At 42.1% G+C, this 27,238-nt stretch overlaps 2 protein-coding genes across 11 annotated transcripts; both read left to right on the top strand.

Moving 5' to 3' along the window:
- Positions 1-710: 710 nt before the first annotated feature.
- On the top strand, positions 711-27,009 carry LOC108157152 (protein argonaute-2-like). Of its 7 annotated transcripts, none has more exons than XM_033388187.1 (10): positions 711-915; positions 991-1,074; positions 1,543-1,702; positions 1,784-2,207; positions 2,275-2,363; positions 2,422-3,028; positions 3,123-3,467; positions 3,528-4,175; positions 4,244-4,614; positions 4,695-4,866. In XM_033388187.1, exons 1-10 carry the CDS (start codon positions 900-902, stop codon positions 4,783-4,785), a joined length of 2,835 nt encoding a protein of 944 aa, XP_033244078.1. In that variant the 5' UTR covers positions 711-899; the 3' UTR covers positions 4,786-4,866. The 7 variants fall into 7 exon arrangements, with proteins under 7 accessions (XP_033244078.1, XP_033244077.1, XP_033244076.1 ...); XM_033388186.1 differs by having other exon boundaries at positions 1,543-1,708; XM_033388185.1 differs by lacking the exon at positions 4,695-4,866 and adding exons at positions 26,552-26,757; positions 26,838-27,009 and having other exon boundaries at positions 712-915; positions 1,543-2,207; positions 4,244-4,408.
- On the top strand, positions 12,689-23,041 carry LOC117186893 (protein argonaute-2-like). 4 transcript variants are annotated; one of them, XM_033388181.1, is made up of 10 exons: positions 12,690-12,890; positions 12,966-13,049; positions 13,518-14,182; positions 14,250-14,338; positions 14,397-15,003; positions 15,098-15,442; positions 15,503-15,775; positions 15,839-16,150; positions 16,219-16,589; positions 16,670-16,825. In XM_033388181.1, the coding sequence occupies exons 1-10, from the start codon at positions 12,875-12,877 to the stop codon at positions 16,758-16,760; spliced, it is 2,853 nt and encodes a 950-aa protein (XP_033244072.1). In that variant the 5' UTR covers positions 12,690-12,874; the 3' UTR covers positions 16,761-16,825. The 4 variants fall into 4 exon arrangements, with proteins under 4 accessions (XP_033244071.1, XP_033244072.1, XP_033244073.1 ...); XM_033388180.1 differs by having other exon boundaries at positions 12,689-12,890; positions 15,503-16,150; XM_033388182.1 differs by lacking the exons at positions 13,518-14,182; positions 14,250-14,338; positions 14,397-15,003; ... (3 more) ...; positions 16,219-16,589; positions 16,670-16,825 and adding exons at positions 21,684-22,055; positions 22,113-23,041 and having other exon boundaries at positions 12,727-12,890.
- Positions 27,010-27,238: the final 229 nt, after the last annotated feature.

Raw genomic sequence — 27,238 nt, 5'->3', positions numbered from 1 at the left:
ATGAGTTTAAGGATCTCAGAACCTATAAGAGCCAGAGCAACCAAATTTGGTATCCACACTCCTGTGATATCGGACCTTGACCGTTTCGTGTCCAAATTTCGCCACACCCCCTTCCGCCCCCGCAAAGGACGAAAATCTGGGGCATCCACAAATCTCAGAGACTATTAAGGCTAGAGTAACCAAATTTGGTATCCGCACTTCTGTTAGATCTCACTATAAAACGTATATCTTAGAATTTCGCCTCAATCTGTTGCATCCACAATATTGCACATTCGAGAAAACTAAAAACGCAGAATCATAGATAATGATCATATCTATTAGGTTGCTGAATCTGTATCAGATCAGATAATTTTTATAGCCAAAAGGAACAAATAAATTTGCACTGGCTACGCAGCGCCCGACGTCACGCTCAGACTGATTTTCTGTCTCTCTCGCACGCATTCTTTGTCGTGTCGTTTAATATTAGCGACGTCTGCCGGAGGAGAGCCGTACTGACTTAGTATCGGGTATAAATTTAGAGTTGCGGTCTCCGCAGCAACTCACAACGTTCCCCCTCGTTTATTGTTAGGTCTGAAATATAAATAGCAGTATCCCTAAACCCTTCGAGTACCCGGTATAAAAAATGTTATTTAGAGAATTCCTAGGATAGTTGAAAAGCAGAATTTCTTAATTGAGCACCAACTAACTGCACACCAAATGAAAATTAATCATTTACTACAGATTCAACTACAAGATTATTAGAATCGATCACACAGCACAGTGCTATACGTCAAACATATTTAGAGTAAAAAGTTTGGCATCAGAAAACAGGAAATAAATATTGCAGTCATTCGAAACAATTCAGTCGTCGGGAACAGATATAAAATTCGACAAAAATAAAAATAATAAAAAATATAAAAATGGGAAAGGAAAATAGTGAGTGAAATACAAAACTGAAAGTGAAAAGTACCCATGCGAATTTGTTCAATAAATTAAATTTATTCCGATTAGAATATAAACCGAATGCCGAAAAACCAACCAAACCAACCATGAAGCGGTACTTCGGCAAGCCCCTCCAACAGCATCAACTAAAAGGTAAGTGAAGGATTGTTTTGACCCTGCCTGTACGTTGTTTACTTTTAAGATGTACGTTTTGGGAGGAATGAGTTGCAATTTCAGGGGACCTTCCTGAGTTCTGTGAATGTGCGATATACGGCCTCCATATACGTTGCTCAGAATGTAGCCAACTAGCAGTAGACCCCTAGATGAATCGCGACTTTTTAGCTATGTTTCTATCAGAAAAGCTACCTTTAGAGGGTAACATTTCGTTCGAATTTAACAAAAAAAATTTAGTAAACTTTGACATTTTACTCAAAGCCATACTTGATGGTTTCCATTTCAAGTGGGTAGCAATGAAGCTTTGAAATTTAGTTACAAAATAACCGCGACCTTGATAAATCGCGGTCCATTGAGGGTATTTTGTTTTGCTTTAGACTTGTTAGCGCAGGTCCGTGTATCGATTACTTACCATTAATTCTTCCACTCTTCTTCACGAATCTTTAGCTGGAGAACAGGTTACTCACCCTCCATATGGAGGTCCTGCCGCCTCTGGCTTGCAGAAGCAGAAGCAGGAAGAGGAGCAAGGAGAATGGCAGACACAAAGGTGTCAGAAGAGGCGCGATAAGGCCGGGGAAGGCTGGGGCGGAAAGCAGCAGCAGCAGCAGCAGCAGCAACTTCCACAACAGCGCGGACAACACCGCGATCCTATAGAAAAACAGAACCAACAACAGCAGACAGTACAAAGGCGTCTTCAGGGCCACAATGAACAACACCAAGGAGGCTCCCAGTTCTATGGTCCACCAAAACCGCAAGACGAACTCCCAAAATGGCCAAGAGCCCAGAACCGAGGTCTGCCTCTGCAGCCTCTGCTCCCTCAGACCCAAAAAGTGGTGCCGCCACTCCCAGCAGGCACCATGAAACGTGGAACTTTGGGAAAACCAGGTCAAGTATCTGTTAATTATCTCGACGTTAGCTTGGATAAAATGCCTGCGGTGGCCTATCAGTACGATGTGAAGATCACGTCAGTATTTCCTAAGAAGTTCTATCGTCAGGCTTTTGAGCAGTACAGAGTTGAACATTTGGGGGGTGCGATTGCCGCATATGATGGACGTGCATCGTGCTACTCAGTTGTGAAACTAAAATGCAGCCCCCAGGGCCAAGAAGTGAAAGTAAGTGTTGTATATTTCGCTGAGTTTGATGTGCTTTTGAAGTGAAACTTGCCCTCTTGTCGTCCAGGTAACAGATCGCCACGGCCTTACCTTGAATTACACTGTGGAGCTCAAGAAGACACAGGACTGGGAAGTCGATTTGAGCTCACTAAGAAGGTGAGTGAACCGAATTGAACGAATTGAACCGAATGTGTGCAGTTTTCCATTTTTGCAGCTACATGAAGGACAAGATTTATGATAAGCCCATGCGAGCCTTGCAGTGTCTGGAGGTTGTGTTGGCGGCTCCCTGTCATAACACCGCTAGACGCGCCGGTCGCTCCTTCTTCAAAAGGTCTGATCCCGGAAACGCCTTTGATCTTAAAGACGGCTACGAAGCTCTGGTTGGGCTCCATCAAACATTCGTGCTTGGCGATCGCCCGTTTGTTAATGTGGACATATCACACAAGGCCTATCCGAAGGCCATGTCGATCATTGACTATATAGAGCATTATCAGCGGCAGAAAATTGACAAAAGCACAAATCTTGACTACAGGCGTTCTGATATTGAGTCATTCCTAAATGACATTTATATAATTTACGACCCGCCTGCCTGTCTTGGCAGCGCCCCTCGCGTCTTCAGAGTCAACGGGCTTTCCAAGGCTCCGGCTAGCACTCAGACATTTGAGCTGGATGGGAAAGAAATGACCGTTGCAAAGTACTTCAAGTCTCGGGAGTATGATTTAAAGTTTCCGAACCTTCTCTGCTTGCATGTTTGGCCGCCGTTAAAACGCATTTATTTGCCTATCGAACTATGTCGCATGGACGATGGGCAGACAATGAAGGTGAGTTAAAAATCTCCCAAGCGGGGAGCTTCCCTTCACTCCAAATCATTCTGCGTTTCCTGCTTTTATTTGATTTATCTGTATCGTATCGCAGCGCAAGGATACTGCTGCTCGGGTGGCGGCCATGCTTAAGTTTGCTGGCACGTCAACCAACGAGAGGAAGGCCAAGATCGTCCGCTTGCTGGAATATTTCAAGCACAATTTAGACCCGACCATCAGCCACTTTGGCATACGGCTGGGCAATGACTTCATCGTCGTGAATACACGCACGCTCAATGCGCCTCAGATTGAGTACAAAAACAACAATTTGGCTTCGGTGAGGAACGGTTCGTGGCGCATGGATCGCATGCAATTCTTTGAACCCAAGCCAAAGCCACATAAATGGGCCATACTCTACGGTAAGATTAACTACCAGTATGTGGACGAGCTTCAGAAGATGGTAAGTTCATTGCAGCATTTCAAACAGATCCGATCCTAATCCGACTAATTTTCGTCGCAGGTTCTTCAGCAGAGTCGCACCCTCAATCTGTGCCTGGATACCAAAGCCGAGATACGGAATTACAAGGACGAACGTGAAATAGATGCTCATTTCCACGATTTCAAAAAAAATCAATTTGATTTGGTGTTCGTTATTATACCAAATGTCGGGCGCTGTTATGATGTCGTGAAGCAAAAGGCTGAGCTGAAGCACGGCATTCTCACACAATGCATCAAGCAGATCACAGTCGAGCGTAAATGCAACCCGCAGTGTATTGGTAACGTTCTACTTAAGGTAAATTCCAAGCTGAACGGTATTAATCACAAGCTAAGGGATGACCCGCGCTGTCTGTTAAAGAACGCAATGTTTTTGGGTGCCGATGTGAGTCATCCGTCGCCCGATCAGTGGGAGATCCCCAGTGTGGTGGGTGTTGCCGCCTCCCATGATCCATTCGGGGCTTCATATAACATGCAATATCGCTTGCAACGCTCTACCCTGGAGGAGATCGAGGACATGGAGTCGATAACCCTGGAGCACTTGCGTGTTTATTATCAGTTCCGGAAATCCTATCCCGAGCACATCATCTATTACCGTGATGGTGTCGGCGATGGTCAGTTCCCCAAGATCAAAAGTGAAGAGTTGAGAGGAATTTCTGCGGCCTGCTGCAAGGTAATTTGAACCGTTGCATCCAGATTTTGTTGTCATTTTCTATCGCTACTCGACCGTTCGCCTTTCAGATGCACATTAAACCCAAGATTTGCTGCGTCATTGTAGTTAAGCGGCATCATACGCGCTTCTTTCCGAACGGAGCTCCATCGCAATATAACAAGTTCAACAATGTCGATCCGGGAACCGTCGTCGATCGCACCATTGTCCATCCCAATGAGATGGAGTTCTTCATGGTCAGCCATCAGGCGAATCAGGGGACGGCCAAGCCGACGCGTTACAACGTAATTGAGAATACGGGCAATCTGGATATTGATGTACTGCAGCAATTGACATACAATCTTTGTCACATGTTTCCTCGTTGCAACCGCGCAGTGTCTTATCCGGCTCCGGCATATTTGGCACATTTGGCTGCGGCACGTGGACGTGTCTACCTCACTGGGTGCGATATTAATACTATTATTGTTTCATATATTCGTTCTGATAACGTCTTGACTAATATCTTAACCGCTTTTCTTCCAGCTCCACCAAGTTCCGTTCTCCACAGGAGGAGTACGCAAAGCGTTTGATTGTTCCAGAGTTCATGAAGACGAATCCTATGTACTTCGTGTAGGCATCAAAAAACAGCTTCACTTCTGCCTATAGTAATTCAATTCAAATATGATTATTCTTTATAAATTGTATATTTTATCATTATCATCATGTAAGGGGCACACTCTACTCTACTCTACTCTACTCTACTCTACTTTACGTTATGCTATATGACACTAGACATATGTATTCCAGAGCTGTCGACCAGAGCTACGCAGTAGCCGGCGCACGTGTGTGCTGAACGGGTCGCTTCGTCCGCCGCTTGAAGTCCTGGTTGGTCCAATCGTCCCACTTGCGAGTTCGAAAATCTCTCCTGAGCCTGGCCCGGGATGGTTTAAGGTTTAAGGGAAAATACGGTTTATTTACTTTTTTATTCGTAAAAGCCAATTTTTTGTATCGTTATATTTTGACTGCACCGCGAATTAATTTCGATTGCATTTAAATTGTATCGAACCATTGGTCAATCATTTGAAATAATTTACTTGCTTGAGCGCATGAAAAATAGCAGAACCTCTGATGAAACAATTGTGTGTGGATTGACATGTGCATGAAAGATTTCACTCCTTTCCTTAGTGGAAATCAATGGAGTCAAAGATTTTGTTCGTTTTTCACTAAAATAATAAGCAGCTGCTGTTGTACCGGCGGTCAGTACAGACCTAATCAACTCACTGGAGCCCCAGCCCCGCCCACGGCCACTCCCACTCCATCCACAAGCTCCGCCACTTCTGGCGCCCTACAGCAGCGTGGAGAACGGCAAAGGGCCCCAAAGGCCTTCATGGAAAATATTACAAAAATAAATAACCCCATTTTCCAGCACCTAAGTTCATTTTTTTATTGTTAGGTCTGAAATATAAATAGCAGTATCCCTAAACCCTTCGAGTACCCGGTATAAAAAATGCTATTTAGAGAATTCCTAGGATAGTTGAAAAGCAGAATTTCTTAATTGAGCACCAACTAACTGCACACCAAATGAAAATTAATCATTTACTACAGATACAACTACAAGATTATTAGAATCGATCACACAGCACAGCGCTATACGTCAAACATATTTAGAGTAAAAAGTTTGGCATCAGAAAACAGGAAATAAATATTGCAGTCATTCGAAACAGTTCAGTCGTTGAGAACAGATATAAAATTCAACAAAAATAAAATAATAAAAAATATAAAAATGGAAAAGGAAAATAGTGAGTGAAATACAAAACTGAAAGTGAAAAGTTCCCATGCGAATTTGTTTAATAAAATAAATTTATTCCGATTAGAATATAAACCGAATGCCGAAAAACCAACCAAGCCCCTCCAACAGCATCAACTAAAAGGTAAGTGAAGGATTGTTTTGACCCTGCCTGTACGTTGTTTACTTTCAAGATGTACGTTTTGGGAGGAATGAGTTGCAATTTCAGGGGACCTTCCTGAGTTCTGTGAATGTGCGATATACGGCCTCCATATACGTTGCTCAGAATGTAGCCAACTAGCAGTAGACCCCTAGATGAATCGCGACTTTTTAGTTATGTTTCTATCAGAAAAGCTACCTTTAGAGGGTATTTCGTTCGAATTTAACAAAAAAAAATTTAGTAAACTTTGACATTTTACTCAAAGGCATACTTGATGGTTTCCATTTCAAGTGGGTAGCAATGAAGACGGTACAGTGATCTGTGTATGGCCTGTATGGCCCCATCTGGGCCTGGAAGTCAGTCGAGCCATTCGTCTCTGTGAGGACTGAATGTATTGAAGGGGGTATCTGTGTACTCTGTGTTCAATTGCTCCGGTCACCACGCAGTAACTCCGTAGTGTAGTATTGGCCTAACTATTGCTAGATGCATCCATTGGACTATACTTGGGTTGGTGCCCCTTTTTACAAAAATGGATTTTGTACATGTATAGAGCGCTGTCGTGGCCTTCGTCACTTTATTTTTGACGTTCAGGTTTATGTTTAATGTTTAGAGTTCAACTATGGACAGTTAAACTGTGTAAAAATAAGAAGGTAGAAATCATAAAATTAAATAAAATAATTATTCATTAAAGATTTTACTTTGGAAGCACAAGTATCAAAGGAAAAAAAGATAAACAAATTTATTGTAGTCGCGGCAAAGGCTACGACAAGATTCATGGTCAGAGTAGTTCGAAGGACAGGAAGACGCAGAGGATAGTAATGCCTAGTTGGGCGGGATGGGACAGCAATATTGATAAGGCTAATGAGGGCCGAGGATTCAACGTCGCCTAGGAGAAGTTTGTGGAGAAACAGAATTCCATGGAAACTCCTACGACTTTCAGGAGAGTGCAAGTTCATGAGACGCAGCCGACTCTCATAAGAAGGAAGATGACGAGAGGGGTCCCAATTAAGTCCGCGCAGGGCAAAGATAAGGAATTGTTTTTGAACGGACTCGAGCATATCTTGATATTTTTGGTAATGGGGAGACCAGATACAGGAACCATATTCCAAGATAGGTGTAGAATAGTTTAGTGGTTAGGGGTCAGAAAATTCCTTCGACCATCTTTTGATAAAGACAAGGACTCCTTTGGCTTTATTCGAAATAGCGGATATATGAGAACTAAAACATAAGTTATGTACGAAAATAATGCCTAAGTCATTAACTTTGTATAGGCGTTCCAAGGAAATTTTATGAATTGTGAAGTTAAAAAGGTAAGACTTGTTGCGATGGAGGGTCATGGCGTTAAATTTGGAAATGTTAAGAGGAAGAGCGCTAATAATGTACCAATTTTTGAGAGCGTCGAGATCTGATTGAAGAAATAACGAGGTTACCAGATCGCTGTAGGAAAAACATAGCTTGACATCATCAGCATACATTGGGACTCGTGAATTAGTTAAAACTTGGGGAAGATCATTGATAAGGAGGTTAAATATTTCCAATTCAACTTTTTGCCAATTACCAACCATAAGTAAATGCCACTGTTGCTGAAGGATATCCTGCATCAATTTAATATGGGGGTGTTAGGAGAGGGATCTTGTATTTATTTGTGAATACTTTCAGTCCGCTCGATACTGTCCATTCGAGAGTCCCCCAAGCTTTGCGGTCATTAAGTAGTGGAGTGTTTGGAGGTATTTCCCCAAGAAAATAATTGCAACTTTGCATGTGGATGTGATCCATCGAAGTTACCGCTCCCTCTCTAGGGAGGTATGCCGGTTCGGTGGTTGTACACCCGGGGGAAATGCGTGTCTAATAAAATGGTTAGGGACTCCTCACTGGAGTTAGTGGGTAGTTTTCGCGGGGATCTTGCGTAGCCTTGCGGGCTCTGATGTTTCCTCTATTTCTGATTTTATAGCATGTATGTGGCCCCGGGTTTTCCGTAGTGATATTTTAGTCCAGGACGCCAGATCTTATTATAATTAGGAGCTTGTGCATGAACATAACGCCATTGCATATTCTGCGATGGTGTGACGACGGCAGGTCAATAAGATTTAGCATAGACCGGTAGGTCTATGGTGACAAGATTCTACCCGAGTCCCAGTTAAAGTTACGAAGGGCAAAAATTAAAATTGCTTTTGCACAGATTCAATAACAACCTGCTGCTCTTTATACTGCGGGCTCCACACAAAGGAACAATACTCCAATATCGGACGTACTAACAAGATATACAGTTTTTCGTCATGTACGGGTCGTCAAACTTCTTAAACCAAAGCTTGATGATCGCTAAAACACTCTTAGCTTTATTTACTGTTGCGGCTATATGGCTGTTAAAACACAACTTATAATCATGTAGGACTCCGAGGTCATTTAAACAACCAGGGTATGATTTTCTAGAACTTAAATGTAAAATGTCATGGTTGCTGGACCAGGACAACGTCCGCTCCACTCTCGTCTAAGCAGAGTATTAGTATGGTTCATAATAATAATACATATACGTAATAACGTAATAATACGAACAACAAGCACAAAAAGCGCATCTAATTGATACGGTAGCTGATATCAAACTATTTTATTCATTTGTTTACTTAACTTCCGTTTGATAGCCCTGGAAAGGTTTATATTTAAAATCGCGTTGCTGATTTTATATATATGTTGCCTAAAACCATTCGGTATGACTGGGTGATATGTCAACATTTTTTTGTAAAATACAAACCAAGAGAGCATTTTTACATATATTTTTATTTTATGTTTTGATAATTCGAATTCCTGAGGAAAAGAGACGGCGAGATATTTTCCACTATTTAGGAAGGCTTTGTATTCGAAAGAATTTGCGAATTGTTCCAAACACCTTTGAGCGCGGACTGACTATTTCTAATCAATTAGGCGTGACGTCCCGCCCATTGGTGCTCCCGTTTTCACATTCCGTAAGGTTGCTACGTTTTCTAAACGAAAACATTTTCATTTCGACAAAATGAAAGGTCGTCTGTTCTTTTTACTCTGCTATTTCGCATATTTGTCGCCGGCCGTTTTTTTTTCGACGTCCAAAATCAGGTACCTTGAGCACAAATTGACAAAATTGCCGTTCTTACGGAGGAAAACCTTTCAAAGTCCCAAAACAAGCAACACATACAAAAAAATATATCAAAGCATACTTGATTATGTTAATATTTTGTATGTGCCCTAGACAAAATATTCCGATGCCAGGGATGAAAATAAAGAAAGTATCGGAAATATAACTTTTTATCGATATATAGTTTTATTGACTGTCCGTTTTGATGTAGAGATAATTTTGCAAACTGATTTTCTTTGTAACCAAATTGGATTTAGTTCTTCATCGTGGCTAATACATTCGTCAAAATTGATCCCATAGCGCTGGAGGATTGTGCGAGCGTAAGCAACGCAAAAGATAGCGTTTGCCAAAGCTCCAAACAAAAGGGCGTTGGTGTCATAGGTGCACCAAAAGAAATAGCTTGCTGCATTGAAGACCTGGGTTCCGCTCTACAAGACAAAGTGATTTTGGCACCTGCAGAAAGTAGCCACCAATTTGTGCTTCATGCCAAGCAGTCTGAAGCCATGTCCGGTGATCAGAAAGTGCTGTTAAAAGGGCATTCGTCTCAGTATGTCAAGCTGAATGTTGGTGGTCGCTTATATTATACTACAATCGGAACACTGACGAAGCATAATGATACAATGCTAAGCGCTATGTTTAGTGGTCGCATGGAGGTGCTAACTGATTCAGAAGGTAATTAATTTACATTGAAATTATTCTGTAATATGTATACAAAAATTCACGTTGCAGGTTGGATACTAATAGATCGCTGTGGAAACCATTTTGGAATCATACTCAACTTCTTGCGCGATGGCAGTGTCCCATTACCCGAAACTAACAAAGAAATAGCTGAGCTACTTGCAGAATCAAAATACTACTGCATTACCGAGCTTGCATTGTCATGTGAACGGGCACTATATGCACACATTGAGCCAAAACCCATTTGCCGCATTCCATTGATAACTTCGCAAAAAGAGCAACAACTTCTAATCAGCGCGTCTTCGAAACCGGCTGTTATTTTAGTGGTGCAGCGACAAAACAACAAGTATTCATACACAAGCACATCCGATGACAATTTATTAAAAAATATTGAACTTTTCGACAAGTTCTCTCTGCGTTTCAACGAACGCATTTTATTCATCAAAGATGTTATAGGACCAAGAGAAATATGTTGCTGGTCCTTTTATGGGCACGGAAAAAAGGTTGCTGAAGTGTGTTGTACTTCTATAGTTTATGCAACTGATCGAAAACATACTAAAGTGGAATTTCCTGAGGCACGTATTTACGAAGAAACACTTAAAGTGCTGCTATACGAGAATCGAAACGCCCCTGACCAAGATCTAATGCAGGCCACATCTTCTGTACGTGTGGGGGGTGTTAGCGGAACAAGCATGCATCAGTATACAAGCGACGAAGAGGAAGAGCGAACTGGACTAGCGCGGTTGCGATCAAACAAACGGAACAACCCCACATGACACGCATAGGTTTTTTATAAACTTAGTTTTGATGGCGTTGCCTATCTACAAGTTCAGCTCGTTGCTGACTTCTAGCGTCAGTAAATGTATAAAACGCGATCGGATGTATAGTTCATTAATATAATTTTTTAAATAAAAATTAACCCTATCTGAAACTGTTTACAAATGAAATTACAAGAACCGTCGAATAACCTTGCAAATATTTATGGTTACATATATACATATGTATATGATTCGCTTTCCAGTATAAATAAACATATGTAGAAACCAACACTGATATGAAATCTTAGCAAGCAAACAAAATAATATTAATTCTATGTTAAAAAAAAACGTTTGCTCATTTTTATAAAACGATCTTCAAGAGTCTAAAAATGATAAGTTAAAGAATAGCTTTCTACATCTACCAACCTTCAAACTTCCGAAAATGTTGGTGTCTTGATTATATTGCTTAAAAAAATGACATCCAAATAAATTAATGGCAGACCAAAAAGAAAATATATACCTCCAAACGGAGGGTGACCCCATAAAGAAATGGGTCAGCTATCGCAGCCACCAAGTCATCTAAATACGTGCGGATCCACCTGGACAACCACACTAACTTGGAATAACTACATAACTAGCAAAGCGACATTAGCTTCAGAAAACAATACTGGCTACTGGAAAAAACTGTACCAGAACGGAAGATAACTTTTAGTGTTTAAAACAAAGTTATATCCTGTAGTTGTAAAATGATTCTGTCGCCTTTGATCAAAAACCGCACCCCAAGCAAAGCTGTAAGCTACAGCTTTATAGTGTAAATATATATAAATTTTGGTAAATATTTATTTTTTATACCCGATACTCAAAATGAGTATTGGGGTATATTAGATTTGTGGTAAAAGTGGATGTGTGTAACGTCCAGAAGGAATCGTTTCCGACCCCATAAAGTATATATATTCTTGATCAGCATCAATAGCCGAGTCGATTGAGCCCTGTCTGTCTGTCCGTCCCCTTCATCGCCTAGTGCTCAAAGACTATAAGAGCTAGAGCAACGTTGTTTTGGATCCAGACTTCTGTCATGTCACTGCTACAAAAATATTTCAAAACTTCGCCCCGCCCACTTCCGCCCCCACAAAGGACGAAAATCTGTGGCATCCACAATTTTAAAGATACGAGAAAACCAAAAACGCAGAATCGTAGAGGATGACTATATGTTCTAGAGTGTAAAATCTCAATCGTATAATTATTATAGCCAGAATCAAGAAAACAATTTCATTCTTTCTCGCTCTGTCTCTCTCTTACACACAGGTTTCATTGTCGGTTTTGCCAATTGCAAAATATGAGTTTAAGGATCTCAGAACCTATAAGAGCCAGAGCAACCAAATTTGGTATCCACACTCCTGTGATATCGGACCTTGACCGTTTCGTGTCCAAATTTCGCCACACCCCCTTCCGCCCCCGCAAAGGACGAAAATCTGGGGCATCCACAAATCTCAGAGACTATTAAGGCTAGAGTAACCAAATTTGGTATCCGCACTTCTGTTAGATCTCACTATAAAACGTATATCTTAGAATTTCGCCTCAATCTGTTGCATCCACAATATTGCACATTCGAGAAAACTAAAAACGCAGAATCATAGATAATGATCATATCTATTAGGTTGCTGAATCTGTATCAGATCAGATAATTTTTATAGCCAAAAGGAACAAATAAATTTGCACTGGCTACGCAGCGCCCGACGTCACGCTCAGACTGATTTTCTGTCTCTCTCGCACGCATTCTTTGTCGTGTCGTTTAATATTAGCGACGTCTGCCGGAGGAGAGCCGTACTGACTTAGTATCGGGTATAAATTTAGAGTTGCGGTCTCCGCAGCAACTCACAACGTTCCCCCTCGTTTATTGTTAGGTCTGAAATATAAATAGCAGTATCCCTAAACCCTTCGAGTACCCGGTATAAAAAATGTTATTTAGAGAATTCCTAGGATAGTTGAAAAGCAGAATTTCTTAATTGAGCACCAACTAACTGCACACCAAATGAAAATTAATCATTTACTACAGATTCAACTACAAGATTATTAGAATCGATCACACAGCACAGTGCTATACGTCAAACATATTTAGAGTAAAAAGTTTGGCATCAGAAAACAGGAAATAAATATTGCAGTCATTCGAAACAATTCAGTCGTCGGGAACAGATATAAAATTCGACAAAAATAAAAATAATAAAAAATATAAAAATGGGAAAGGAAAATAGTGAGTGAAATACAAAACTGAAAGTGAAAAGTACCCATGCGAATTTGTTCAATAAATTAAATTTATTCCGATTAGAATATAAACCGAATGCCGAAAAACCAACCAAACCAACCATGAAGCGGTACTTCGGCAAGCCCCTCCAACAGCATCAACTAAAAGGTAAGTGAAGGATTGTTTTGACCCTGGCTGTACGTTGTTTACTTTTAAGATGTACGTTTTGGGAGGAATGAGCTGCAATTTCAGCGGACCTTCCTGAGTTCTGTGAATGTGCGATATACGGCCTCCATATACGTTGCTCAGAATGTAGCCAAATAGCAGTAGACCCCTAGATGAATCGCGACTTTTTAGCTATGTTTCTATCAGAAAAGCTACCTTTAGAGGGTAACATTTCGTTCGAATTTAACAAAAAAAATTTAGTAAACTTTGACATTTTATTCAAAGGCATACTTGATGGTTTCCATTTCAAGTGGGTAGCAATGAAGCTTTGAAATTTAGTTACAAAATAACCGCGACCTTGATAAATCGCGGTCCATTGAGGGTATTTTGTTTTGCTTTAGACTTGTTAGCGCAGGTCCGTGTATCGATTACTTACCATTAATTCTTCCACTCTTCTTCACGAATCTTTAGCTGGAGAACAGGTTACTCACCCTCCATATGGAGGTCCTGCCGCCTCTGGCTTGCAGAAGCAGAAGCAGGAAGAGGAGCAAGGAGAATGGCAGACACAAAGGTGTCAGAAGAGGCGCGATAAGGCCGGGGAAGGCTGGGGCGGAAAGCAGCAGCAGCAGCAGCAGCAGCAACTTCCACAACAGCGCGGACAACACCGCGATCCTATAGAAAAACAGAACCAACAACAGCAGACAGTACAAAGGCGTCTTCAGGGCCACAATGAACAACACCAAGGAGGCTCCCAGTTCTATGGTCCACCAAAACCGCAAGACGAACTCCCAAAATGGCCAAGAGCCCAGAACCGAGGTCTGCCTCTGCAGCCTCTGCTCCCTCAGACCCAAAAAGTGGTGCCGCCACTCCCAGCAGGCACCATGAAACGTGGAACTTTGGGAAAACCAGGTCAAGTATCTGTTAATTATCTCGACGTTAGCTTGGATAAAATGCCTGCGGTGGCCTATCAGTACGATGTGAAGATCACGTCAGTATTTCCTAAGAAGTTCTATCGTCAGGCTTTTGAGCAGTACAGAGTTGAACATTTGGGGGGTGCGATTGCCGCATATGATGGACGTGCATCGTGCTACTCAGTTGTGAAACTAAAATGCAGCCCCCAGGGCCAAGAAGTGAAAGTAAGTGTTGTATATTTCGCTGAGTTTGATGTGCTTTTGAAGTGAAACTTGCCCTCTTGTCGTCCAGGTAACAGATCGCCACGGCCTTACCTTGAATTACACTGTGGAGCTCAAGAAGACACAGGACTGGGAAGTCGATTTGAGCTCACTAAGAAGGTGAGTGAACCGAATTGAACGAATTGAACCGAATGTGTGCAGTTTTCCATTTTTGCAGCTACATGAAGGACAAGATTTATGATAAGCCCATGCGAGCCTTGCAGTGTCTGGAGGTTGTGTTGGCGGCTCCCTGTCATAACACCGCTAGACGCGCCGGTCGCTCCTTCTTCAAAAGGTCTGATCCCGGAAACGCCTTTGATCTTAAAGACGGCTACGAAGCTCTGGTTGGGCTCCATCAAACATTCGTGCTTGGCGATCGCCCGTTTGTTAATGTGGACATATCACACAAGGCCTATCCGAAGGCCATGTCGATCATTGACTATATAGAGCATTATCAGCGGCAGAAAATTGACAAAAGCACAAATCTTGACTACAGGCGTTCTGATATTGAGTCATTCCTAAATGACATTTATATAATTTACGACCCGCCTGCCTGTCTTGGCAGCGCCCCTCGCGTCTTCAGAGTCAACGGGCTTTCCAAGGCTCCGGCTAGCACTCAGACATTTGAGCTGGATGGGAAAGAAACGACCGTTGCAAAGTACTTCAAGTCTCGGGAGTATGATTTAAAGTTTCCGAACCTTCTCTGCTTGCATGTTTGGCCGCCGTTAAAACGCATTTATTTGCCTATCGAACTATGTCGCATGGACGATGGGCAGACAATGAAGGTGAGTTAAAAATCTCCCAAGCGGGGAGCTTCCCTTCACTCCAAATCATTCTGCGTTTCCTGCTTTTATTTGATTTATCTGTATCGTATCGCAGCGCAAGGATACTGCTGCTCGGGTGGCGGCCATGCTTAAGTTTGCTGGCACGTCAACCAACGAGAGGAAGGCCAAGATCGTCCGCTTGCTGGAATATTTCAAGCACAATTTAGACCCGACCATCAGCCACTTTGGCATACGGCTGGGCAATGACTTCATCGTCGTGAATACACGCACGCTCAATGCGCCTCAGATTGAGTACAAAAACAACAATTTGGCTTCGGTGAGGAACGGTTCGTGGCGCATGGATCGCATGCAATTCTTTGAACCCAAGCCAAAGCCACATAAATGGGCCATACTCTACGGTAAGATTAACTACCTGTATGTGGACGAGCTTCAGAAGATGGTAAGTTCATTGCAGCATTTCAAACAGATCCGATCCTAATCCGACTAATTTTCGTCGCAGGTTCTTCAGCAGAGTCGCACCCTCAATCTGTGCCTGGATACCAAAGCCGAGATACGGAATTACAAGGACGAACGTGAAATAGATGCTCATTTCCACGATTTCAAAAAAAATCAATTTGATTTGGTGTTCGTTATTATACCAAATGTCGGGCGCTGTTATGATGTCGTGAAGCAAAAGGCTGAGCTGAAGCACGGCATTCTCACACAATGCATCAAGCAGATCACAGTCGAGCGTAAATGCAACCCGCAGTGTATTGGTAACGTTCTACTTAAGGTAAATTCCAAGCTGAACGGTATTAACCACAAGCTAAGGGATGACCCGCGCTGTCTGTTAAAGAACGCAATGTTTTTGGGTGCCGATGTGAGTCATCCGTCGCCCGATCAGTGGGAGATCCCCAGTGTGGTGGGTGTTGCCGCCTCCCATGATCCATTCGGGGCTTCATATAACATGCAATATCGCTTGCAACGCTCTACCCTGGAGGAGATCGAGGACATGGAGTCGATAACCCTGGAGCACTTGCGTGTTTATTATCAGTTCCGGAAATCCTATCCCGAGCACATCATCTATTACCGTGATGGTGTCGGCGATGGTCAGTTCCCCAAGATCAAGAGTGAAGAGTTGAGAGGAATTTCTGCGGCCTGCTGCAAGGTAATTTGAACCGTTGCATCCAGATTTTGTTGTCATTTTCTATCGCTACTCGACCGTTCGCCTTTCAGATGCACATTAAACCCAAGATTTGCTGCGTCATTGTAGTTAAGCGGCATCATACGCGCTTCTTTCCGAACGGAGCTCCATCGCAATATAACAAGTTCAACAATGTCGATCCGGGAACCGTCGTAGATCGCACAGTTGTCCATCCCAATGAAATGGAGTTCTTCATGGTCAGCCATCAGGCGAATCAGGGGACGGCCAAGCCGACGCGTTACAACGTAATTGAGAATACGGGCAACTTGGATATTGATGTACTGCAGCAATTGACATACAATCTTTGTCACATGTTTCCTCGTTGCAACCGCGCAGTGTCTTATCCGGCTCCGGCATATTTGGCACATTTGGCTGCGGCACGTGGACGTGTCTACCTCACTGGGTGCGATATTAATACTATTATTGTTTCATATATTCGTTCTGATAACGTCTTGACTAATATCTTGACCGCTTTTCTTCCAGCTCCACCAAGTTCCGTTCTCCACAGGAGGAGTACGCAAAGCGTTTGATTGTTCCAGAGTTCATGAAGACGAATCCTATGTACTTCGTGTAGGCATCAAAAAACAGCTTCACTTCTGCCTATAGTAATTCAATTGAAATATGATTATTCTTTATAAATTGTATATTTTATCATTATCATCATGTAAGGGGCACACTCTACTCTACTCTACTCTACTCTACGTTATGCTATATGACACTAGACATATGTATTCCAGAGCTGTCGACCAGAGCTACGCAGTAGCCGGCGCACGTGTGTGCTGAACGGGTCGCTTCGTCCGCCGCTTGAAGTCCTGGTTGGTCCAATCGTCCCACTTGCGAGTTCGAAAATCTCTCCTGAGCCTGGCCCGGGATGGTTTAAGGTTTAAGGGAAAATACGGTTTATTTACTTTTTTATTCGTAAAAGCCAATTTTTTGTATCGTTATATTTTGACTGCACCGCGAATTAATTTCGATTGCATTTAAATTGTATCGAACCATTGGTCAATCATTTGAAATAATTTACTTGCTTGAGCGCATGAAAAATAGCAGAACCTCTGATGAAACAATTGTGTGTGGATTGACATGTGCATGAAAGATTTCACTCCTTTCCTTAGTGGAAATCAATGGAGTCAAAGATTTTGTTCGTTTTTCACTAAAATAATAAGCAGCTGCTGTTGTACCGGCGGTCAGTACAGACCTAATCAACTCACTGGAGCCCCAGCCCCGCCCACGGCCACTCCCACTCCATCCACAAGCTCCGCCACTTCTGGCGCCCTACAGCAGCGTGGAGAACGGCAAAGGGCCCCAAAGGCTTTCATGGAAAATATTACAAAAATAAATAACCCCATTTTCCAGCACCTAAGTTCATTTTTTTATTGTTAGGTCTGAAATATAAATAGCAGTATCCCTAAACCCTTCGAGTACCCGGTATAAAAAATGCTATTTAGAGAATTCCTAGGATAGTTGAAAAGCAGAATTTCTTAATTGAGCACCAACTAACTGCACACCAAATGAAAATTAATCATTTACTACAGATACAACTACAAGATTATTAGAATCGATCACACAGCACAGCGCTATACGTCAAACATATTTAGAGTAAAAAGTTTGGCATCAGAAAACAGGAAATAAATATTGCAGTCATTCGAAACAGTTCAGTCGTTGAGAACAGATATAAAATTCAACAAAAATAAAATAATAAAAAATATAAAAATGGAAAAGGAAAATAGTGAGTGAAATACAAAACTGAAAGTGAAAAGTTACCATGCGAATTTGTTTAATAAAATAAATTTATTCCGATTAGAATATAAACCGAATGCCGAAAAACCAACCAAGCCCCTCCAACAGCATCAACTAAAAGGTAAGTGAAGGATTGTTTTGACCCTGCCTGTACGTTGTTTACTTTTAAGATGTACGTTTTGGGAGGAATGAGTTGCAATTTCAGGGGACCTTCCTGAGTTCTGTGAATGTGCGATATACGGCCTCCATATACGTTGCTCAGAATGTAGCCAACTAGAAGTAGACCCCTAGATGAATCGCGACTTTTTAGTTATGTTTCTATCAGAAAAGCTACCTTTAGAGGGTATTTCGTTCGAATTTAACAAAAAAAAATTTAGTAAACTTTGACATTTTACTCAAAGGCATACTTGATGGTTTCCATTTCAAGTGGGTAGCAATGAAGACGGTACAGTGATCTGTGTATGGCCCCATCTGGGCCTGGAAGTCAGTCGAGCCATTCGTCTCTGTGAGGACTGAATGTATTGAAGGGGGTATCTGTGTACTCTCTTGGAACTCAGTAGAATGTTTTTAAACGGACGATATTGCTATTAATTTAAATGGATGAGTGACCTATGTGCTGTGGTGCCGGAGGAGTCGGTTGGTCGGAGTCTCTCAGAAGTACTGCTGCCATGCCTGCCCGCTCCTTTCCTGCAAGTTCAAGGCTCTGGGGGCATAAGATAGCATTTAGCGCATCATTTGGGGTGGAGTTCTACTGATGCATAGGCCGGCAATTCGCTGAACTTTGCACAGTTTTTTGGTGGTCCTTTTCAATTGCTCCGGTCACCACGCAGTAACTCCGTAGTGTAGTATTGGCCTAACTATTGCTAGATGCATTCATTGGACTATACTTGGGTTGGTGCCCCTTTTTACAAAAATGGATTTTGTACATGTATAGAGCGCTGTCGTGGCCTTCGTCACTTTATTTTTGACGTTCAGGTTTATGTTTAATGTTTAGAGTTCAACTATGGACAGTTAAACTGTGTAAAAATAAGAAGGTAGAAATCATTAAATTAAATTAAATAATTATTCATTAAAGAAGATTTTACTTTGGAAGCACAAGTATCAAAGGAAAAAAAGATAAACAAATTTATTGTAGTCGCGGCAAAGGCTACGACAAGATTCATGGTCAGAGTAGTTCGAAGGACAGGAAGACGCAGAGGATAGTAATGCCTAGTTGGGCGGGATGGGACAGCAATATTGATAAGGCTAATGAGGGCCGAGGATTCAACGTCGCCTAGGAGAAGTTTGTGGAGAAACAGAAATCCATGGAAACTCCTACGACTTTCAGGAGAGTGCAAGTTCAAGATGACGAGAGGGGTCCCAATTAAGTCCGCGCAGGGCAAAGATAAGGAATTGTTTTTGAACGGACTCGAGCATATCTTGATATTTTTGGTAATGGGGAGACCAGATACAGGAACCATATTCCAAGATAGGTGTAGAATAGTTTAGTGGTTAGGGGTCAGAAAATTCCTTCGACCATCTTTTGATAAAGACAAGGACTCCTTTGGCTTTATTCGAAATAGCGGATATATGAGAACTAAAACATAAGTTATGTACGAAAATAATGCCTAAGTCATTAACTTTGTATAGGCGTTCCAAGGAAATTTTATGAATTGTGAAGTTAAAAAGGTAAGACTTGTTGCGATGGAGGGTCATGGCGTTAAATTTGGAAATGTTAAGAGGAAGAGCGCTAATAATGTACCAATTTTTGAGAGCGTCGAGATCTGATTGAAGAAATAACGAGGTTACCAGATCGCTGTAGGAAAAACATAGCTTGACATCATCAGCATACATTGGGACTCGTGAATTAGTTAAAACTTGGGGAAGATCATTGATAAGGAGGTTAAATATTTCCAATTCAACTTTTTGCCAATTACCAACCATAAGTAAATGCCACTGTTGCTGAAGGATATCCTGCATCAATTTAATATGGTGGTGTTAGGAGAGGGATCTTGTATTTATTTGTGAATACTGTCAGTCCGCTCGATACTGTCCATTCGAGAGTCCCGCAAGCTTTGCGGTCATTAAGTAGTGGAGTGTTTGGAGGTATTTCCCCAAGAAAATAATTGCAACTTTGCATGTGGATGTGATCCATCGAAGTTACCGCTCCCTCTCTAGGGAGGTATGCCGGTTCGATGGTTGTACACCCGGGGGAAATGCGTGTCTAATAAAATGGTTAGGGACTCCTCACTGGAGTTAGTGGGTAGTTTTCGCGGGGATCTTGCGTAGCCTTGCGGGCTCTGATGTTTCCTCTATTTCTGATTTTATAGCATGTATGTGGCCCCGGGTTTTCCGTAGTGATATTTTAGTCCAGGACGCCAGATCTTATTATAATTAGGAGCTTGTGCATGAACATAACGCCATTGCATATTCTGCGATGGTGTGACGACGGCAGGTCAATAAGATTTAGCATAGACCGGTAGGTCTATGGTGACAAGATTCTACCCGAGTCCCAGTTAAAGTTACGAAGGGCAAAAATTAAAATTGCTTTTGCACAGATTCAATAACAACCTGCTGCTCTTTATACTGCGGGCTCCACACAAAGGAACAATACTCCAATATCGGACGTACTAACAAGATATACAGTTGTTTCGTCACGTACGGGTCGTCAAACTTCTTAACCAAAGCTTGATGATCGCTAAAACACTCTTAGCTTTATTTACTGTTGCGGCTATATGGCTGTTAAAACACAACTTATGATCATGTAGGACTCCGAGGTCATTTAAACAACCAGGGTATGATTTTCTAGAACTTAAATGTAAAATGTCATGGTTGCTGGACCAGGACGACGTCCGCTCCACTCTCGTCTAAGCAGAGTATTAGTATGGTTCATATTAATAATACATATACGTAATAATACGAACAACAAGCACAAAAAGCGCATCTAATTGATACGGTAGCTGATATCAAACTATTTTATTCATTTGTTTACTTAACTTCCGTTTGATAGCCCTGGAAAGGTTTATATTTAAAATCGCGTTGCTGATTTTATATATATGTTGCCTAAAACCATTCGGTATGACTGGGTGATATGTCAACATTTTTTTGTAAAATACAAACCAAGAGAGCATTTTTACATATATTTTTATTTTATGTTTTGATAATTCGAATTCCTGAGGAAAAGAGACGGCGAGATATTTTCCACTATTTAGGAAGGCTTTGTATTCGAAAGAATTTGCGAATTGTTCCAAACACCTTTGAGCGCGGACTGACTATTTCTAATCAATTAGGCGTGACGTCCCGCCCATTGGTGCTCCCGTTTTCACATTCCGCAAGGTTGCTACGTTTTCTAAACGAAAACATTTTCATTTCGACAAAATGAAAGGTCGTCTGTTCTTTTTACTCTGCTATTTCGCATATTTGTCGCCGGCCGTTTTTTTTTTCGACGTCCAAAATCAGGTACCTTGAGCACAAATTGACAAAATTGCCGTTCTTACGGAGGAAAACCTTTCAAAGTCCCAAAACAAGCAACACATACAAAAAAATATATCAAAGCATACTTGATTATGTTAATATTTTGTATGTGCCCTAGACAAAATATTCCGATGCCAGGGATGAAAATAAAGAAAGTATCGGAAATATAACTTTTTATCGATATATAGTTTTATTGACTGTCCGTTTTGATGTAGAGATAATTTTGCAAACTGATTTTCTTTGTAACCAAATTGGATTTAGTTCTTCATCGTGGCTAATACATTCGTAAAAATTGATCCCATAGCGCTGGAGGATTGTGCGAGCGTAAGCAACGCAAAAGATAGCGTTTGCCAAAGCTCCAAACAAAAGGGCGTTGGTGTCATAGGTGCACCAAAAGAAATAGCTTGCTGCATTGAAGACCTGGGTTCCGCTCTACAAGACAAAGTGATTTTGGCACCTGCAGAAAGTAGCCACCAATTTGTGCTTCATGCCAAGCAGTCTGAAGCCATGTCCGGTGATCAGAAAGTGCTGTTAAAAGGGCATTCGTCTCAGTATGTCAAGCTGAATGTTGGTGGTTGCTTATATTATACTACAATCGGAACACTGACAAGGCATAATGATACAATGCTAAGCGCTATGTTTAGTGGTCGCATGGAGGTGCTAACTGATTCAGAAGGTAATTAATTTACATTGAAATTATTCTGTAATATGTATACAAAAATTCACGTTGCAGGTTGGATACTAATAGATCGCTGTGGAAACCATTTTGGAATCATACTCAACTTCTTGCGCGATGGCAGTGTCCCATTACCCGAAACTAACAAAGAAATAGCTGAGCTACTTGCAGAATCAAAATACTACTGCATTACCGAGCTTGCATTGTCATGTGAACGGGCACTATATGCACACATTGAGCCAAAACCCATTTGCCGCATTCCATTGATAACTTCGCAAAAAGAGCAACAACTTCTAATCAGCGCGTCTTCGAAACCGGCTGTTATTTTAGTGGTGCAGCGACAAAACAACAAGTATTCATACACAAGCACATCCGATGACAATTTATTAAAAAATATTGAACTTTTCGACAAGTTCTCTCTGCGTTTCAACGAACGCATTTTATTCATCAAAGATGTTATAGGACCAAGAGAAATATGTTGCTGGTCCTTTTATGGGCACGGAAAAAAGGTTGCTGAAGTGTGTTGTACTTCTATGGTTTATGCAACTGATCGAAAACATAATAAAGTGGAATTTCCTGAGGCACGTATTTACGAAGAAACACTTAAAGTGTTGCTATACGAGAATCGAAACGCCCCTGACCAAAATCTAATGCAGGCCACATCTTCTGTACGTGTGGGGGGTGTTAGCGGAACAAGCATGCATCAGTATACAAGCGACGAAGAGGAAGAGCGATCTGCACTAGCGCGGTTGCGATCAAACAAACGGAACAACCCCACACACATGACACGCATAGGTTTTTTATAAACTTAGTTTTGATGGCGTTGCCTATCTACAAGTTCAGCTCGTTGCTGACTTCTAGCGTCAGTAAATGTATAAAACGCGATCGGATGTATAGTTCATTAATATAATTTTTTAAATAAAAATTAACCCTATCTGAAACTGTTTACAAATGAAATTAAAAGAACCGTCGAATAACCTTGCAAATATTTATGGATACATATATACATATGCATATGATTCGCTTTCCAGTATAAATATACATATGTAGAAACCAACACTGATATGAAATCTTAGCAAAAACGTTTGCTCATTTTTATAAAACGATCTTCAAGAGTCTAAAAATGATAAGTTAAAGAATAGCTTTCTACATCTACCAACCTTCAAACTTCCGAAAATGTTGGTGTCTTGATTATATTGTTAAAAAAAATGACATCCAAATAAATTGTAGCTGTAGCTGTAAAATGATTCTGTCGCCTTTGATCAAAAACCGCAAATAAATTTTGGTAAATATTTATTTTTTATACCCGATACTCAAAATGAGTATTGGGGTATATTAGATTTGTGGTGAAAGTGGATGTGTGTAACGTCCAGAAGGAATCGTTTCCGACCCCATAAAGTATATATATTCTTGATCAGCATCAATAGCCGAGTCGATTGAGCCCTGTCTGTCTGTCCGTCCCCTTCAGCGCCTAGTGCTCAAAGACTATAAGAGCTAGAGCAACGTTGTTTTGGATCCAGACTTCTGTGATGTCACTGCTACAAAAATATTTCAAAACTTCGCCCCGCCCACTTCCGCCCCCACAAAGGACGAAAATCTGTGGCATCCACAATTTTAAAGATACGAGAAAACCAAAAACGCAGAATCGTAGAGGATGACTATATGTTCTAGAGTGTAAAATCTCAATCGTATAATTATTATAGCCAGAATCAAGAAAACAATTTCATTCTTTCTCGCTCTGTCTCTCTCTTACACACAGGTTTCATTGTCGGTTTTGCCAATTGCAAAATATGAGTTCAAGGATCTCAGAACCTATAAGAGCCAGAGCAACCAAAATTGGTATCCACACTCCTGTGATATCGGACCTTGACCGTTTCGTGTCCAAATTTCGCCACACCCCCTTCCGCCCCCGCAAAGGACGAAAATCTGTTGCATCCACAATATTGCACATTCGAGAAAACTAAAAACGCAGAATCATAGATAATGATCATATCTATTAGGTTGCAGCCTCTGCTCCCTCAGACCCAAAAAGTGGTGCCGCCACTCCCAGCAGGCACCATGAAACGTGGAACTTTGGGAAAACCAGGTCAAGTATCTGTTAATTATCTCGACGTTAGCTTGGATAAAATGCCTGCGGTGGCCTATCAGTACGATGTGAAGATCACGTCAGTATTTCCTAAGAAGTTCTATCGTCAGGCTTTTGAGCAGTACAGAGTTGAACATTTGGGGGGTGCGATTGCCGCATATGATGGACGTGCATCGTGCTACTCAGTTGTGAAACTAAAATGCAGCCCCCAGGGCTAAGAAGTGAAAGTAAGTGTTGTATATTTCGCTGAGTTTGATGTGCTTTTGAAGTGAAACTTGCCCTCTTGTCGTCCAGGTAACAGATCGCCACGGCCGTACCTTGAATTACACTGTGGAGCTCAAGAAGACACAGGACTCGGAAGTCGATTTGAGCTCACTAAGAAGGTGAGTGAACCGAATTGAACGAATTGAACCGAATGTGTGCAGTTTTCCATTTTTGCAGCTACATGAAGGACAAGATTTATGATAAGCCCATGCGAGCCTTGCAGTGTCTGGAGGTTGTGTTGGCGGCTCCCTGTCATAACACCGCTAGACGCGCCGGTCGCTCCTTCTTCAAAAGGTCTGATCCCGGAAACGCCTTTGATCTTAAAGACGGCTACGAAGCTCTGGTTGGGCTCCATCAAACATTCGTGCTTGGCGATCGCCCGTTTGTTAATGTGGACATATCACACAAGGCCTATCCGAAGGCCATGTCGATCATTGACTATATAGAGCATTATCAGCGGCAGAAAATTGACAAAAGCACAAATCTTGACTACAGGCGTTCTGATATTGAGTCATTCCTAAATGACATTTATATAATTTACGACCCGCCTGCCTGTCTTGGCAGCGCCCCTCGCGTCTTCAGAGTCAACGGGCTTTCCAAGGCTCCGGCTAGCACTCAGACATTTGAGCTGGATGGGAAAGAAACGACCGTTGCAAAGTACTTCAAGTCTCGGGAGTATGATTTAAAGTTTCCGAACCTTCTCTGCTTGCATGTTTGGCCGCCGTTAAAACGCATTTATTTGCCTATCGAACTATGTCGCATGGACGATGGGCAGACAATGAAGGTGAGTTAAAAATCTCCCAAGCGGGGAGCTTCCCTTCACTCCAAATCATTCTGCGTTTCCTGCTTTTATTTGATTTATCTGTATCGTATCGCAGCGCAAGGATACTGCTGCTCGGGTGGCGGCCATGCTTAAGTTTGCTGGCACGTCAACCAACGAGAGGAAGGCCAAGATCGTCCGCTTGCTGGAATATTTCAAGCACAATTTAGACCCGACCATCAGCCACTTTGGCATACGGCTGGGCAATGACTTCATCGTCGTGAATACACGCACGCTCAATGCGCCTCAGATTGAGTACAAAAACAACAATTTGGCTTCGGTGAGGAACGGTTCGTGGCGCATGGATCGCATGCAATTCTTTGAACCCAAGCCAAAGCCACATAAATGGGCCATACTCTACGGTAAGATTAACTACCAGTATGTGGACGAGCTTCAGAAGATGGTAAGTTCATTGCAGCATTTCAAACAGATCCGATCCTAATCCGACTAATTTTCGTCGCAGGTTCTTCAGCAGAGTCGCACCCTCAATCTGTGCCTGGATACCAAAGCCGAGATACGGAATTACAAGGACGAACGTGAAATAGATGCTCATTTCCACGATTTCAAAAAAAATCAATTTGATTTGGTGTTCGTTATTATACCAAATGTCGGGCGCTGTTATGATGTCGTGAAGCAAAAGGCTGAGCTGAAGCACGGCATTCTCACACAATGCATCAAGCAGATCACAGTCGAGCGTAAATGCAACCCGCAGTGTATTGGTAACGTTCTACTTAAGGTCAATTCCAAGCTGAACGGTATTAATCACAAGCTAAGGGATGACCCGCGCTGTCTGTTAAAGAACGCAATGTTTTTGGGTGCCGATGTGAGTCATCCGTCGCCCGATCAGTGGGAGATCCCCAGTGTGGTGGGTGTGGCCGCCTCCCATGATCAATTCGGGGCTTCATATAACATGCAATATCGCTTGCAACGCTCTACCCTGGGGGAGATCGAGGACATGGAGTCGATAACCCTGGAGCACTTGCGCGTTTATTATCAGTTCCGGAAATCCTATCCCGAGCACATCATCTATTACCGTGATGGTGTCGGCGATGGTCAGTTCCCCAAGATCAAAAGTGAAGAGTTGAGAGGAATTTCTGCGGCCTGCTGCAAGGTAATTTGTATCGTTGCATCCAGATTTTGTTGTCATTTTCTATCGCTACTCGACCGTTCGCCTTTCAGATGCACATTAAACCCAAGATTTGCTGCGTCATTGTAGTTAAGCGGCATCATACGCGCTTCTTTCCGAACGGAGCTCCATCGCAATATAACAAGTTCAACAATGTCGATCGCACCATTGTCCATCCCAATGAGATGGAGTTCTTCATGGTCAGCCATCAGGCGAATCAGGGGACGGCCAAGCCGACGCGTTACAACGTAATTGAGAATACGGGCAACTTGGATATTGATGTACTGCAGCAATTGACATACAATCTTTGTCACATGTTTCCTCGTTGCAACCGCGCAGTGTCTTATCCGGCTCCGGCATATTTGGCACATTTGGCTGCGGCACGTGGACGTGTCTACCTCACTGGGTGCGATATTAATACTATTATTGTTTCATATATTCGTTCTGATAACGTCTTGACTAATATCTTAACCGCTTTTCTTCCAGCTCCACCAAGTTCCGTTCTCCACAGGAGGAGTACGCAAAGCGTTTGATTGTTCCAGAGTTCATGAAGACGAATCCTATGTACTTCGTGTAGGCATCAAAAAACAGCTTCACTTCTGCCTATAGTAATTCAATTCAAATATGATTATTCTTTATAAATTGTATATTTTATCATTATCATCATGTAAGGGGCACACTCTACTCTACTCTACTCTACTCTACGTTATGCTATATGACACTAGACATATGTATTCCAGAGCTGTCGACCAGAGCTACGCAGTAGCCGGCGCACGTGTGTGCTGAACGGGTCGCTTCGTCCGCCGCTTGAAGTCCTGGTTGGTCCAATCGTCCCACTTGCGAGTTCGAAAATCTCTCCTGAGCCTGGCCCGAGATGGTTTAAGGTT

This window comes from Drosophila miranda, chromosome 2 (genome assembly GCF_003369915.1).
Source record: "Drosophila miranda strain MSH22 chromosome 2, D.miranda_PacBio2.1, whole genome shotgun sequence".
NCBI classification, from domain to species: Eukaryota; Metazoa; Arthropoda; class Insecta; order Diptera; family Drosophilidae; genus Drosophila; species Drosophila miranda.
The sequence above is the reverse complement of the archived record's forward strand: the minus strand, read 5'-3'. Positions and strand labels throughout refer to the sequence as shown.

Bases quoted from the DNA above. Each gene is read 5' to 3' on its own strand.
- LOC108157152 (XM_033388185.1), top strand. The intron at 3,468-3,527 runs GTAAGTTCATTG...TTTTCGTCGCAG, and splicing joins TGGACGAGCTTCAGAAGATG to GTTCTTCAGCAGAGTCGCAC. The intron at 26,758-26,837 runs GTGCGATATTAA...CTTTTCTTCCAG, and splicing joins GGACGTGTCTACCTCACTGG to CTCCACCAAGTTCCGTTCTC.
- LOC117186893 (XM_033388180.1), top strand. The intron at 14,339-14,396 runs GTGAGTGAACCG...CCATTTTTGCAG, and splicing joins GATTTGAGCTCACTAAGAAG to CTACATGAAGGACAAGATTT. The intron at 16,590-16,669 runs GTGCGATATTAA...CTTTTCTTCCAG, and splicing joins GGACGTGTCTACCTCACTGG to CTCCACCAAGTTCCGTTCTC.